The sequence below is a fragment of the Bos indicus genome, chromosome 9 (assembly GCF_029378745.1).
Source record: "Bos indicus isolate NIAB-ARS_2022 breed Sahiwal x Tharparkar chromosome 9, NIAB-ARS_B.indTharparkar_mat_pri_1.0, whole genome shotgun sequence".
Lineage (NCBI taxonomy): Eukaryota > Metazoa > Chordata > Mammalia > Artiodactyla > Bovidae > Bos > Bos indicus.
In genome coordinates, this window is record NC_091768.1 from 41,052,804 (window position 1) to 41,066,086 (window position 13,283).

The 13,283-nt window shown below is 46.2% G+C and overlaps 1 protein-coding gene across 6 annotated transcripts in view; it reads right to left on the bottom strand.

Moving 5' to 3' along the window:
- Positions 1-13,283, bottom strand: part of LOC109563840 (uncharacterized) — a 205,093-nt gene that overhangs the window by 12,255 nt on the left and 179,555 nt on the right. For 4 of the 6 annotated variants that reach the window (XR_011568321.1, XM_070795502.1, XM_070795501.1 and 1 more), the window contains 5 exons: positions 4,318-4,467; positions 3,692-3,745; positions 2,850-3,017; positions 818-970; positions 441-575 (listed from right to left, as the gene is read on the bottom strand). Coding sequence is in view for 5 of the 6 variants with exons in the window: in XM_070795502.1 (XP_070651603.1) it covers positions 441-575; positions 818-970; positions 2,850-3,017; positions 3,692-3,745; positions 4,318-4,467 (660 nt within the window). In the remaining variant the exon portion in view is untranslated. The remainder of the gene's footprint in view (positions 1-440; positions 576-817; positions 971-2,849; positions 3,018-3,691; positions 3,746-4,317; positions 4,468-13,283) is intronic. The other 2 variants (XM_070795499.1, XM_070795500.1) reach the window with 2 other exon arrangements.

The following is a 13,283-nucleotide window of genomic DNA, read 5'->3' on the forward strand; positions in this document are numbered from 1 at the left end:
TCACAAGAAGTCTCTGAACCATCATTCTTTGAAATTTCTGGAAGCATAGAGCTCCCGCTGGCCACTGCCTCCTTAATTTCAGTTAAGAACAGTGTGACAGATCAGCATAAATAAAATCTTTCGGAAACAGTAAGTCAAAGTTTCCAAACCACTATTGATATGTGCTTTGGTTTCAATTTTCCTTAAAACAGATTTTCAACTTACTGTTAGTGCATTTCCCACCGATAATAATGCGTGAAACCCAAAGATTTGCAGTGCTTTGACAAAGTTTGCCAACTCCATCTTTTCCCTTTCCTTGTGCTAAACTCTCTGATCTGTCCTCTCATTTGCTTCTTGGTCCGTCGGTCTTGCTACCTGACACCGGTGCGGCAGCTGCATCCAGGGAGGCCAGTGCCACCCTTCCCCCTGGCTGGGCGGGGCCTCCCTCCCCCAGCGCTCACCTTCTCAGCCCTGCTCAGCTGGCCCCGGAAGTGCGCCTGCTGCACCACCAGCCTCCAATGGCCCAGGCTCCTCAGTTTGCGCACCAGGGCGGGCAGGCCGCAGTTGTCCTGCTCCAAAGGCTGCAGCTGCTCCTGCTTAGAAGGCTCACTTTCAGAAAAGGTTGCCCGCAGCACTTTTCTCGGGAAGGACATAAATCCTAACGTCAGAAACATGCCTTCCAGAAGATGAGACAATTGTGCAGTGAGCCCCAGAGCCCTTTTAAAATGCCTGACACAGGCTTTCTCTGGGAAACAGAACAGGAATGCAACCCAAGCAAGCGGCAGGGTCAGACGCTGGGATGAAGTGCTGATACCCCACTCTAAGTGAAATCACATACTTTGGCTGGATTTTCTTTCATTTCTTCGTCAGGCCTGGCGGAGCCCCACTTCTTCTTTAGGCTTTTCATGTTGTCAATCCCTTCTGTTCTTACTTCGCCGAAGAGCTCACACACTTTCTGGATCAAATTAAGCTGATTCTCATCCAACTTCTCCTGCAAAGTGCAGACTCAGGTTTAGGAAAGGCAGCTGAGGAAGAGTCATTTTGCCTTCTAAAACCCAACTTTCAGGAACGATTTCACATTAAAACGTCGTCGACCAAACAATTACTCTATCGGGCACTGTCTGAAAGTGTCACTTGTGACCCCTTTAGTCCTTTAGTGTTGTCCTCAACCTGCAGGGCTTCATCATCTGCACATCTTAGAGCCTGTGGTCGTCAGATGCCAAGGAGGCAGAAGAATGGGATGTCACAGGTGGAAAAGCAAATCACCCTCTCATTCCCCTCAACCCCCTCAGCACCAGAAACACACACAAAGGGTTACTTGGGAATTTGAACCTAGGGATTTTTGCTATGAGATTTACTCAGCAGAATCTGAGCAGATAAGACACTATCCATGAGCCACTAACAAGGAACTCCATTAAAATAGACACATTAGAGGAAGGAATAGGCTGGCTGCCCTTCCTCTCTAGGCTCCAGTGGAAATCTCATTATCAAACGGCCCGTTCATTCTGAGTGGCTATGGCTAACAGCTTATGGTGAAACAGCTTGCTCACTGCTTAGTACAACTTGAAGACCCAGCATCCTTGGGTAAGAAGTGACTGTGGGGTGTCCTGTCACCTCTGAACCACTTCCCTGGAGAGGAAACGGGAGGTTAGGGCAGGGGAGACACAGCAGAAAGCTTGGCTAGTGACCACACAGCTCAAGCTTCACCACCTTATGGGGACCCTGGGATAAAACAGGGATTCCCTACCTCCAGGGGCTTGTGCAACTAGTTGAGCCTGAGCGAAATAGAGAATTTCTTGTCTTGGAATCTGACAGAAGCTAAAAGGAACCTAAGAAATTTTTTAACAATTTCACACCTGAAAGACAGCTTAGTAAATTCTAGACTTCACTGTCTGCTTACACTTCGCTGCAGTGCCATGCCCAATGCAAGTTGGTTTGGATCCCTTAACATTTGTAAGCACTTGTACTTTATGGACACTTCACAGTAAGCAGCAGTGTTCAATCCTCTCTGGAATAACCAGAGAGGCTCAGTGGAAACTCCTCTCAATGGAACAAGTCCAGGAACCACCCTGGAATCCCCTGGGAGGAGGGAGTGATGGAAGGACCCACATGGGGCTGGCTCTGGGGAACACCTGATAGCAGGGAAGGGGGCAGATCTGGGGGACTTGGGGGAGGTATGGCTGTACTGAAATTCTCACTTGTGGGGCAGCTGGACCAGGCTCCGTGATGGCCTGTTTTAGGCATGGGTCTCCATCTTACAGCTGGTCAGAAGTCATAAGGCAGTGACAGGCTTCCACAGTGCTGTGGGCACGTGTGCACCCATCACTCCTCTTCTGAGAGGACCTTTATTGACAGGTCAGCAGTTCCCTGACACTGTATATGCCCAGCTAGTGGGAGTTTTGAGGGCTGTAAAATTTTCAAAAGCTGATTCAAATTCGAATCTGCCCAGTGAGCTTCTAGGAGGTAGCTGTTACTACCTACATTGGGGCTTGGCCTGGCCCAGGGTACTGCTCTCTCCTGTTTCGGATGGTCATTCAGTAGACAAAAGAGTAACATAAAACTGTTGGGGTTTGGGAGAAGAAGAACTCCCCCTTGCCTCAACAGCAATCATATGGTAACAATGCAGTAGAGTGAGGAAAATAGCAAATATCTAAATTATTTAAAATTCAGTGTCTCTTTTGGTAAAATAATGAGCACCCATCGCTGACTCACTCTCTTCAGTGAAAGCCTAGAGCTGGAGTATTCTTGGCCCCAACAACCTCTTGTCCCAAAGCCCACTCTGTTATTGATCCCTCTGTACAACCACCATGGGAGGCAGGTATACCCGGGTCTCCATGGGACTGTCCAGACATCCCACCCAGGTCACTTACTTTGATGTGCAAACATGTCACAAACAAAGCTTGGACTAATGCTTCATATTCTTCTTGGACTTCTTTTCTAATTTGCTTTTTGAGATTTAGATTCTCCTCCTCCAAATCCGTGAGTCGGGCTCTCAGGGCAGTGATCTCCATGATCATATTGTGACTGAGTTCTGCAACCTAGTGGCAGAAATATTTTTTTCTTAATGGGAACTAATTCAGGAATTCCCAATAGCCACTGCAGAAAGAGTTCTTTGTATATCAACATTGAATTGGACTTCTGCTTTGGGCCCAATGAAGAAGGTGAATGTCTTGTTGTGCAAGTTCAGGCAGCAGAAGCTAAGGAAGGTTTAAGGGTCCCAGAACAGTCCCAGACACATAGTAGGTGCTCAGTAAATGGTTGATGAATGAATGAACCCAGAAGAAATGCTACTTAAGCACTTTTCATATGGAGAAAATACTCAACTGTCTTGGCTTCCATTTCCAAACTGGCCTTCCCTTGACACCTTAGCCTAACTACCTTTTCCTCAGATGGCACGCTGACCTGAGAAGAAAACACCCACCCTCCCACACACACACACACACACACACAACCAATAACAACAAAAAGAAAAAACAAAGCAATAAAAAATAACAAGAGTCAGCAAAAAAACTAAAGGAAAAAAGTCTTTAAGTTTGTGCTTAAAAAGTACAAACACACTCTCTGGATGTCTCTGTAGGGGACCAGTCATTGACAGGATTTCTACAGGAAGAGGCACAAGAAGATGACAGCAGCATGTCCCATGCCTCGCTACTGCTGAGACTGTGGATTCGAAAAATGGAGAAGAAAGCTTTTAGAGTAATAACTGGCCTACCTGACCAGCCTTGTCTTCAGGTGGATTTTGACCTCTTCGTATAATGTCTAATTCCTGAAGAGGAAAAAACAGTGCACCGTCGAACTCAAACATTTATTCAGTACTGCATGCTCCAGACTTCTCTTATTTGTGTTACTGGTGCTTCGTTTTGAGATCCTCAAGCTCCAACTGGAGCCAGGACTGTAGTTGTTGCCCCACTGCACTTTGGGATAGGCTCTCATTTTAAGATGGTCTCATCAGTGAGACCCACGATGCGTATCCTGAAGACAGCTTACTCAGGGATCCTGGCTTCTTGCTGGACCAGGAACAGCACAAAGTTCCCTGTGTTTGCTGAGAGTGGGAAGGTCAGCTGAGGATCTTCTCCAAAGGGCCAGCTGCCTTGTTGTTCACCTCTTATATTCCCCACTAGAAGCCTCCAAAGCATACAACCCAGTATTGCTGGGGCCATCACCATCCCAGCTGAGAAGACCAGAGCCCAAGGAAATAAGCCAACAAGAAAAGAAATTTGGAGAGTATCATTTACCCTCAATTCTTACATTAAGAACACCTCTCGCATTGTGGAGTCACTCCTGGGCCTCCCTACCCACACCTTCCCCAGTGTATTTCTCATCTGTCTGGGAACATACTTGCTCCTTCTGGCAGAGCTTCTGTCTAACGTGCTCCAATATATGCTCGTAACACATGGAGTAGCTCTCGAAGTTGCTGCGTTCTCTGGCCATCACATCACAACCCAGGGAAAGGAGGCAGGCCTCAAGGTGGTCTTTCCTGAAAGTGACCTGAAAGAAAAGGGGCATCACTCACAACAGCTCCTCCAGGGCAGTGCCACCACACTATTGCTCACGGCACACATTGCTTTGGCTCACAGACCCACTTCCATTCATCCTCCATAGAAAAACATTGGCGTCAGCCTTGCAAGCTTCTCTTTCAGGTCTGATCCTAACATCCACAGGGTCAAGGATAAGAGTACAAATGAGACATAAAGAACAGACTTATGGACATGGCTGGGTGGGGGAAGGGAAGGAGAGGGTGGGATGTATGGAGAGTAACACGGAAACATACATTACCATATATAAAATAGATAGCCAATGGGAATTTGCTGTATGACTCAGGAAACACAAACCGGGGCTCAGTAACAACCTAGAGGGTTGGGATGGGGAGGGAGGTTGGAGGGATGTTGAAGTGGGAGGGGACATAGGTAAACCTGTGGCTGATTTCTGTTGATGTTTGGTAGAAACCAACACAATACTGTAAAGCACTTATTCTTCAGTTAAAAAAAAAAGTACAAATGGAGGCTCACATTCCGGATGTCTAAGTGTCTTAAATATTTAACCGTTATAAATCAAACTAACTATTAAACTGAAAATGTTTAATTCTTCCAATTTGAAAAACAGACCTTCAAATGACTTGGGAGACCAGGTTTGATTTTATCATTCTTGGACAACTCTGAGTTCAGTACTGAGATATGGTTACTTGGGGGAGAGGTAGGCCCCAACGCATAGTTTACAGTTTGACCCTGGTTGCTCCCTACCTTTGCCCTCACATCACACTGTGGGACTGGTTGGGGGGAGGGTTGAATATGTGTAAGCAGACACCCCAGCTGTCCCTGCCCTTGCACAGCTGTCCTCGTCTACGCCACAGGCCAGAGTGTGCATACAGGTGGTGAGGTCCACTCTCTCTCTGGGGAGGATGATCTGGGGACCAGGCCCTGGATTCAGGACATCTCAGGGCCCCAGGTGTCTGGAGCATGGTCCAGAAGGGAAGCCAGGGATCTGAGTGGGTGTATCCCCTTGGCTGTGAGGATTTCCTGTGGGGAACAGTGGGGCTGGAGCAGAGCCGGAGGGGCCTCTGAAGCGGGGCATCTGACAGGGGCTCCTCTGGCCTTGCTCAAAGGGCCATAGTGCTCACTCTCTCGGCTGTCCCATTTCTTCCCTTTCAACACCTTTTTGAAGAAATGGCCATTAAGGAACAGAGGAAAAGTCTACCCCTCCAAGGCAGACTTAGTCTTAGGTTCCAAGAGAAATGGGAACCAATATGTGGGCAGTAGGGCAGATCCACCTTACCAGCACCTGCGTGTCCACGGGAGTGCTTGTGTGTCTCTGTATGTCTGTATCAGCCGTGTGTCTGTGTCCATTTGTGTGTGTGTCTGTATTCACAAGTGCATGTCTCTGTGTGTCTGTACCTGTGTATGTTTCCATCTGTGAGTATCCACATAGGTTTCTATGTGTCTGTATGTGTCCCTCTCCGTGTCTGCTCACCTGATGCAGTGCCTACCTGTGACACCTCCAGTGTCAGGACAGCTCTAGGCTCCCTGCAAGTCTGCTGTAGAAACTAGGTTCCCTTCCGGCCTGGGGTGGTTCCCCTGGCTCTGATTTGATTATCCTGGTGACACCATCCCATCAGTGCAACCTCCGTGCCACTGACCTCCAGCGAGAGCAGAGACAGGCTTTGCCAGCTGAGTTGTTGAGGCAAATTAACAGAGGTGGCACATAGTGATAAAACCCAGTACTGGCAGAGTGAGGAAAATGGTTTCCTCATCACTGCTGATGGGAGGGGAAATCAGCAGGGTATTCTGGGGGGTGGACTAGCAGCATCTATGGAAAGATTTTAAAATATTCATGTTCTTTGACCTAGCAATGCCTCTTCTAGGAATTTATCTTTAGAGGACGATAAAAGTTATACACAAAAATATGTTAACAGATGTTCTTTATAGTAGTCCTTCCCACAGAAAAGAAAATTGGAAACAATCTAAAGTGCTTAATAATGGAAAACAGGTTGAATGTGCTCATTCATCTGTACAGGGAAATACTAAACAGCCACCAAAAACTGTGCTGTGGATGTATGTTTATTGACAAGCAAACATATTTATAACATACGGTAAAGTACACCATAACAGAAAGGCATATAGAATAATCTTATTTTGTTTAAAAAGTACATGAATTCCAAAAAGTTACAAATAAAGCTTGGAAGGAAATGCACCAAAATAACAATAGTGGTTATCAATGAGGGTAAGCTAATGAGTGTATTTTCTAATACATATTTCTATTTTCTAGTATACTCACAAAATGTATATATAATTAAAATAATTAGATATAAAATATATGTATTAATAAAACATATATACAATTAAAAATAGCAAAACTTTGGTAAAAGTTATCAACTGCAGCAACTTGGCAGGAATGCACTCAAGACGCGCAGAATGGAATGTCTTGGAGAATTTTATGAGCTGGAGCCAGGCAGTCAGAGGTGGTGCTCAGCCTCCCTCCCTCCGTCCCTCTCCAGGGCCTCCTCAAGGGGGTCCCTCAGCTGAAGGGGGTGAGGGCAATTCATCCTGCCCCTGTCAAGTGAGCAGTAGGACAGCCAGAGTCAGCTGCTGCCTCCAAGGCAAAGGACACCAGGATTCCATCCCCTGGACCTTGTCTTCTATATGGTGACAGGGCCAAGGCTATGTGGATTAGCATCCACAAAGGAAACACTTCTCTGGACTGAGTACAATGAAAGCCTGAAGCCTTGAGAAGTCATGAGACTGCACTGGAGGCCAGCAGGGTGTGGCCAGTGACCTCAGCCAGGTGGGCGGGCCCCAGTGCTTGGAGTCAGCCGCAACTGACTCACACCTCTCTGCCCTGGGTGGCAGTGGCAGTGTGCCAACAGGGCCTCCACAGCTCTTCAGCAGGGCACACTTCTCAAAATAACTCTCCATAACCACTGCAGATAAAGGATCCCAAACAAACAGAAACGCAGGCTCGAACCACGATGGCCCTCTGCCATCATCCTCTCTTACCCAGCATGCTATTTGAACCAGCCCAGGTTAAGGAAGCCTTGGGTGAGTCCGTGTTATACCAAAGAAGTGAGAATAGCCAGGACTCCCTGGAGCATCTCCAGAGGCCAGAGAAATTGTGTTGCTTCCTTCCCTGCAGTGGCTCAACTGAGGCCTTAGGAGCCTGGGCTGAAAGATCAGCTCAAGGGGATGGCACACAGAGGGTGAGTGTGCAGGCAGGGAGAGAGGTAAAGGCCCCGCCAGGGCATCTGCAGTGGGCACTTGGAATGTGGACCATATCTGAGCAGGGCAGACAGGCAGCCATGGCTGACAGGTGACAGAGAGGTGCAGGGAGACTCCCTGTTCCCGGCAGTCCCTCTCTGCACAAGACCTCTGCTTCTGCAGATGGTGCCCGGACTCCCAGAGCAGCAGTGGAGCCCCCAGAGAAACATCTATTGTGGGGCTGGAGCCTACGTGCTTCTCTTGGCACAGTCCTTCTATGAGGTCTCAGCAATTTGCTTCTCAAAAGTTGTTCTGCAACTCATCCCTGCCTTCCTTGGTCCCTAAGAGTCAGCTCAGTTTCAAAGTGCAGCACCAAGGGCCTTCATCTGCCAACTTCCCCTCCAAGGCAAGCCCCTGGGTTCCCTAAGAACCAGAGTGATGACCGTTGGCCTGGTGCCCTCCAGGTGTCACCAACACTTAAACCTGAACTGTGTCAGATGGCATTGCCTGGAAAAGCATCACAGTGTCCCATGGATTCTTCTGGAGACCCAGCCTGGGTGAAGGATGGCAGGTGCCAGGCCTTGTTTGACACTTTGACACTGATCTGACTCTTAGTGACCAAGAAAGTCAGGGATGAGTTGCAGAACAACTTTTGAGAAGCAGAAGTCCCTGCTGGAACAAACTGTGCTTCTGTAACTGTGCTTCTCGTAGCAATCCATCTAACATCAGGCACACACACGGTGTTTTGATGATATGTCTAAAACCTACCTCTGCTGACAAAATGCTTCAGTGACTTCCCACCGACTGTGGGATGAAATCCAAACTCATAAGGCTTACACACAAGGCCATTCAGCATCTGGCCCTGCTTACTTTTACAACGTCCTCCTCTGAACTCTGCTAGAACCCCCTTCCTAGATTGCTGCCTTCCCTCCCCTGCCCTTTTTCATCTGGCCAATCCTGATTTATGCTTTATAACTTGGCTCAAACAATATCTCCTCCAGGAATTTTCCCCTGACTACTTCCCATCCCTCCTCCCACTAGCTAGGTTATGTTCCCCCTTCTCTAAGCTAACACAGCACCCTATTTGTGCCTTTATCTAAGTGCCTAACGTGAAGTACCTTTTCTGGATATCACTGGTTCACCTAACTTTTTCTATGAGTTCTTTCAGGGCAAGGACTGTGCTCTTTACATTTATATCTATAATAAAGTGCTTGAAAAAAAAGGAGATCCATAAACACTTGCTGAATGAGGGAATGACTTTCAGTATATGAATGAAACATTTGGAAATCAGACTGTTTCAGTTCTGATTTCCAAAAAAAGGTCAGTCTCTAACTTCAGGCCAGTGTGTTTGGCATAAAATTTGGCCAATATATTGATTGTGAAAGTCCGGTGTTCTAGAATTTGGAGAAGGAAGCAAAAATCACGAGATACATGGGTTCAAGAACAGTCAGATCAGATTAATCTTTTCCCTGAGGAATTAGAGCAGATGCAATGTATCTGGGTTTCGGCAGGACATCTGAGAAGGTTTCTCATGATGTCCTTTTGGACAAATGGAGAACATGAACTGAGAGACAGGACAATAAGATGAGCTTCTGGTCAGTGCAAGACTGTGCCCAAAGCAACTGTTCAGTGTGGAGGGGACCCAGGGTGGGTAGCGCTGCATTGGGACCCATCTGTCATACATGGTTGTCAGAAGCTTGAACAAGGACACTGAGGGTAAGCTGATGTGAACCCAGAGGGTGACAGAGTATGCTACATGATAAATCCAGATTTTTAAAGATTTCAAGAGGTTCAAAGAGTGAACCAGGCTGAAAAAGAACAAGACTAATAATGCGGCAGCATCAGGATGCCTGAAGGCCTTGTGTGGGCTTCAGGGGGCTATTAGCCTAATGAGTCACCTGTGACAAAATCCAACACACTCATGGCCACTAATCAAAGCCCATCACCCAGGACAAGGACACTCTAGGCTGGTCAGACAGCCATGAAATTAGAGGAGCCTGACCAGGAGGGTGGGGCACTCCTATAGATAGATTGTAGGAAAGGAGGCTGGTGTGGTCTGAAGGAAGGAAGCCGGGGCCTGGATTTTCCTTGCACACTTGTGTGGTCTGCTCTGCACAGGGGCACCCAGGCCAGGTGACCATGATGCCTCCTTCATTTCCATGTCTGTGTCCCTGATATAGGCCTCACTGCCCAGAGGAAGGGGTAACAATTTGTTACCCACCAACCCAGAGAAACACCTGTTTGGGTGTGTCCTCCTGGAGCCCATCCCACGTGTAATTTTAGAGAGGATTCACACGTGTTAGCAATGGCACCAACTGAGCTTCTGACTTGCCCTCAGATATTTAAAGGCTTGTTGTGATGGGTTAGAACCATGATTTGTGGTGTCCCAAGGACAAGAACTAGGATCCAGGGTGGACATGATGGGGAGGCCAAATTCAGCTCAGTAAGAGCTGCCAGAAACAGAAGCTGCCAGGAATGGGAGGTGGGGGGTGACACTGAAAGAGAGTGCACTCCCTGACACTACAGATGATCCAGAAGAGTCTTGAGGTCCACCAGGCACAGAGTTTGGAGAGACCTAACATCCTGGACAACCGCCAGCTGATACCAGCCTCATCAGTGCACCCTGAGTTTCAGCTGTGCCTGATGTGGGCTTGCCCTGTTTATTAACACCCATGTTTCTTTCCTAGAAGATCCTGTCTTCAATGTTGGGGTGAAGTATATAGATAAAGGACAAGCAGATCTTAAGCCACAAACTGTTTTTTGCTTTCGTCATGGTAAAATAAACATGAGATTTGCCGTTTTAGCCATTTTTAAGTGTACAGTTCAGTGGCATTAAATACATTCACACCATTGTGTGATCAATCTCTAGAACTCTTTCCATGTTGCAAAACGGAAACCCTAAACATTGACAAATACCATTCTACTTTCTGTCTCTTTGAATCTGACTACATTAGATACCTCGCATAAATGGAATCACACAGCATTTACATTTCTATGATTGGCTTATTTCACTTAATAGAATGTTTTCCATGGTGAAGCATGTGTAAGAATTTCCTTCCCTTTAAGGAAAGTCATAAAATTTTTTGATTCAAACATTTTTCTGCACATGCCACACATTAATCACCTCTGTATCTCTGATTGAGAACCACTGCCCTGCAGAGACCCAGGAGGAGACACTTTACCCTCTCATCAGAATACATAGTATTCTGGGTATTACACTGGGTATAACTGAAAGCTTAAAGCAAATACATGTAAATCACATGTGAATTCTGAAAGACTGTACCTCTAACCAACCTTGTGAATTCTCTACAAGAACTGAAATGCTTATTATAAAATTATGGAGAATATTTGAAGAGCTTCAGTTCAGTCGCTCAGTCATGTCCGACTCTTTGTGACCCCATGAATCGCAGCACGCCAGGCCTCCCTGTCCATCACCAACTCCCAGAGTTCATCCAAACTCATGTCCATCGAGTCGGTGATGCCATCCAGCTATCTCATCCTCTGTCATCCCCTTCTCTTCCTGCCCTCAATCCTTCCCAGCATCAGGGTCTTTTCCAATGAGTCAACTCTTCACATGAGGTGGCCAAAGTACTGGAGTTTCAGTTTCAGGATCAGTCCTTCCAATGAACACCCAGGACTGATCTCCTTTAGGATGGACTGATTGGATCTCCTTGCAGTCCAAGGGACTTGAAAGAATCTTCTCCAACACCACAGTTCAAAAGCATCAATTCTTCGGCACTCAGCTTTCTTCACAGTCCAACTCTCACATCCATACATGACCACTGGAAAAACCATAGCCTTGACTAGATGGACCTTTGTTGGCAAAGTAATGTCTCTGCTTTTCAATTATGCTATCTAGGTGGGTCATAACATTCCTTCCAAGGAGTAAGCGTCTTTTAATTTCATGGCTGCAATCACCATCTGCAGTGATTTTGGAGCCCCAAAAAATAAAGTCTGACACTGTTTCCACTGTTTCCCCATCTACTTACCATGAGGTGATGGGACCAGATGCCATGATCTTAGTTTTCTGAATGTTGAACTTTAAGCCAACTTTTTCACTCTCCTCTTTCACTTTCATCAAGAGGCTGTTTAGCTCCTCTTCACTTTCTGCCATAAGAGTGGTGTCATCTGCATATCTGAGGTTATTGATATTTCTCCCAGCAATCTTGATTTCAGCTTGTGCTTCTTCTAGCCCAGCGTTTCTTATGATGTACTCTGCATATAAGTTAAATAAGCAGGATGACAATATACAGCCTTGACGTATTCCTTTTCCTATTTGGAACCAGTCTGTTGTTCCATGTCCAGTTCTTACTGTTGCTTCCTGACCTGCATACAGGTTTCTCAAGAAGCAGGTCAGGTGGTCTGGTATTCCCATGTCTTTCAGAATTTTCCACAGTTTATTGTGATCCACACAAAGGCTTTGGCATAGTCAATAAAGCAGAAATAGATGTTTTTCTGGAATTCTCTTGCTTTTTCCATGATCCAGCGGATGTTGGCAATTTGATCTCTGGTTCCTCTGCCTTTTCTAAAACCAGCTTGAACATCTGGAAGTTCACGGTTCACATATTGCTGAAGCCTGGCTTGGAGAATTTTGAGCGTTACTTTACTAGCATGTGAGATGAGTGCAATTGTGCGGTAGTTGGAGCATTCTTTGGCATTGCCTTTCTTTGGGATTGGAGGGAAAACTGACCTTTTCCAGTCCTGTGGCCACTGCTGAGTTTTCCAAATTTGCTGGCATATTGAGTGCGGTACTTTCACAGCATCATCTTTCAGGATTTGAAATAGCTCAACTGGAATTCCATCACCTCCACTAGCTTTGTTTGTAGTGATGCTTTCTAAGGCCCACTTGACTTCATATTCCAGGATGTCTGGCTCTAGGTCAGTGACCACACCATTGTGATTATCTGGGTCATTTTGTACAGTTCTTCTGTGTATTCTTGCCACTTCTTAATATCTTCTGCTTCTGTTAGGTCCATACCATTTCTGTCCTTTATCGAGCCCATCTTTGCCTGAAATGTTCCCTTGGTATCTCTAATTTTCTTGAAGAGATCCCTAGTCTTTCCCATTTTGTTGTTTTCCTCTATTTCTTTGTATTGATCGCTGAGGAAGGCTTTCCTATCTCTCCTTGCTATTCTTTGGAACTCTGCATTCAAATGGGAATATCCTTCCTTTTCTCCTTTGCTTTTCACTTCTCTTCTTTTCACAGCTATTTGTAAGGCCTCCTCAGACAGCCATTTTGCTTTTTTGCATTTCTTTTCCATGGGGATGGTCTTGATCCCTGTCTCCTGTACAATGTCACAAACGTCCATTCATAGTCCATCAGCCATTCTGTCTATCAGATCTAGTCCCTTAAATCTATTTCTCACTTCCACTGTTTAATCATAAGGGATTTGATTTAGGTCATACCTGAATGGTCTACTGATTTTCCCTACTTTCTTCAATTTAAGTCTGAATTTGGCAATAAGGAGTTCATGGTCTGAGCCTCAGTCAGCTCCTGGTCTTGTTTTTGCTGACTGTATAGAGCTTCTCCATCTTTGGCTGCAAAGAATATGATCAATCTGATTTCGGTGTTGACCATCTGGTGATGTCCATGTGTAGAGTCTTCTCTTGTGTTGT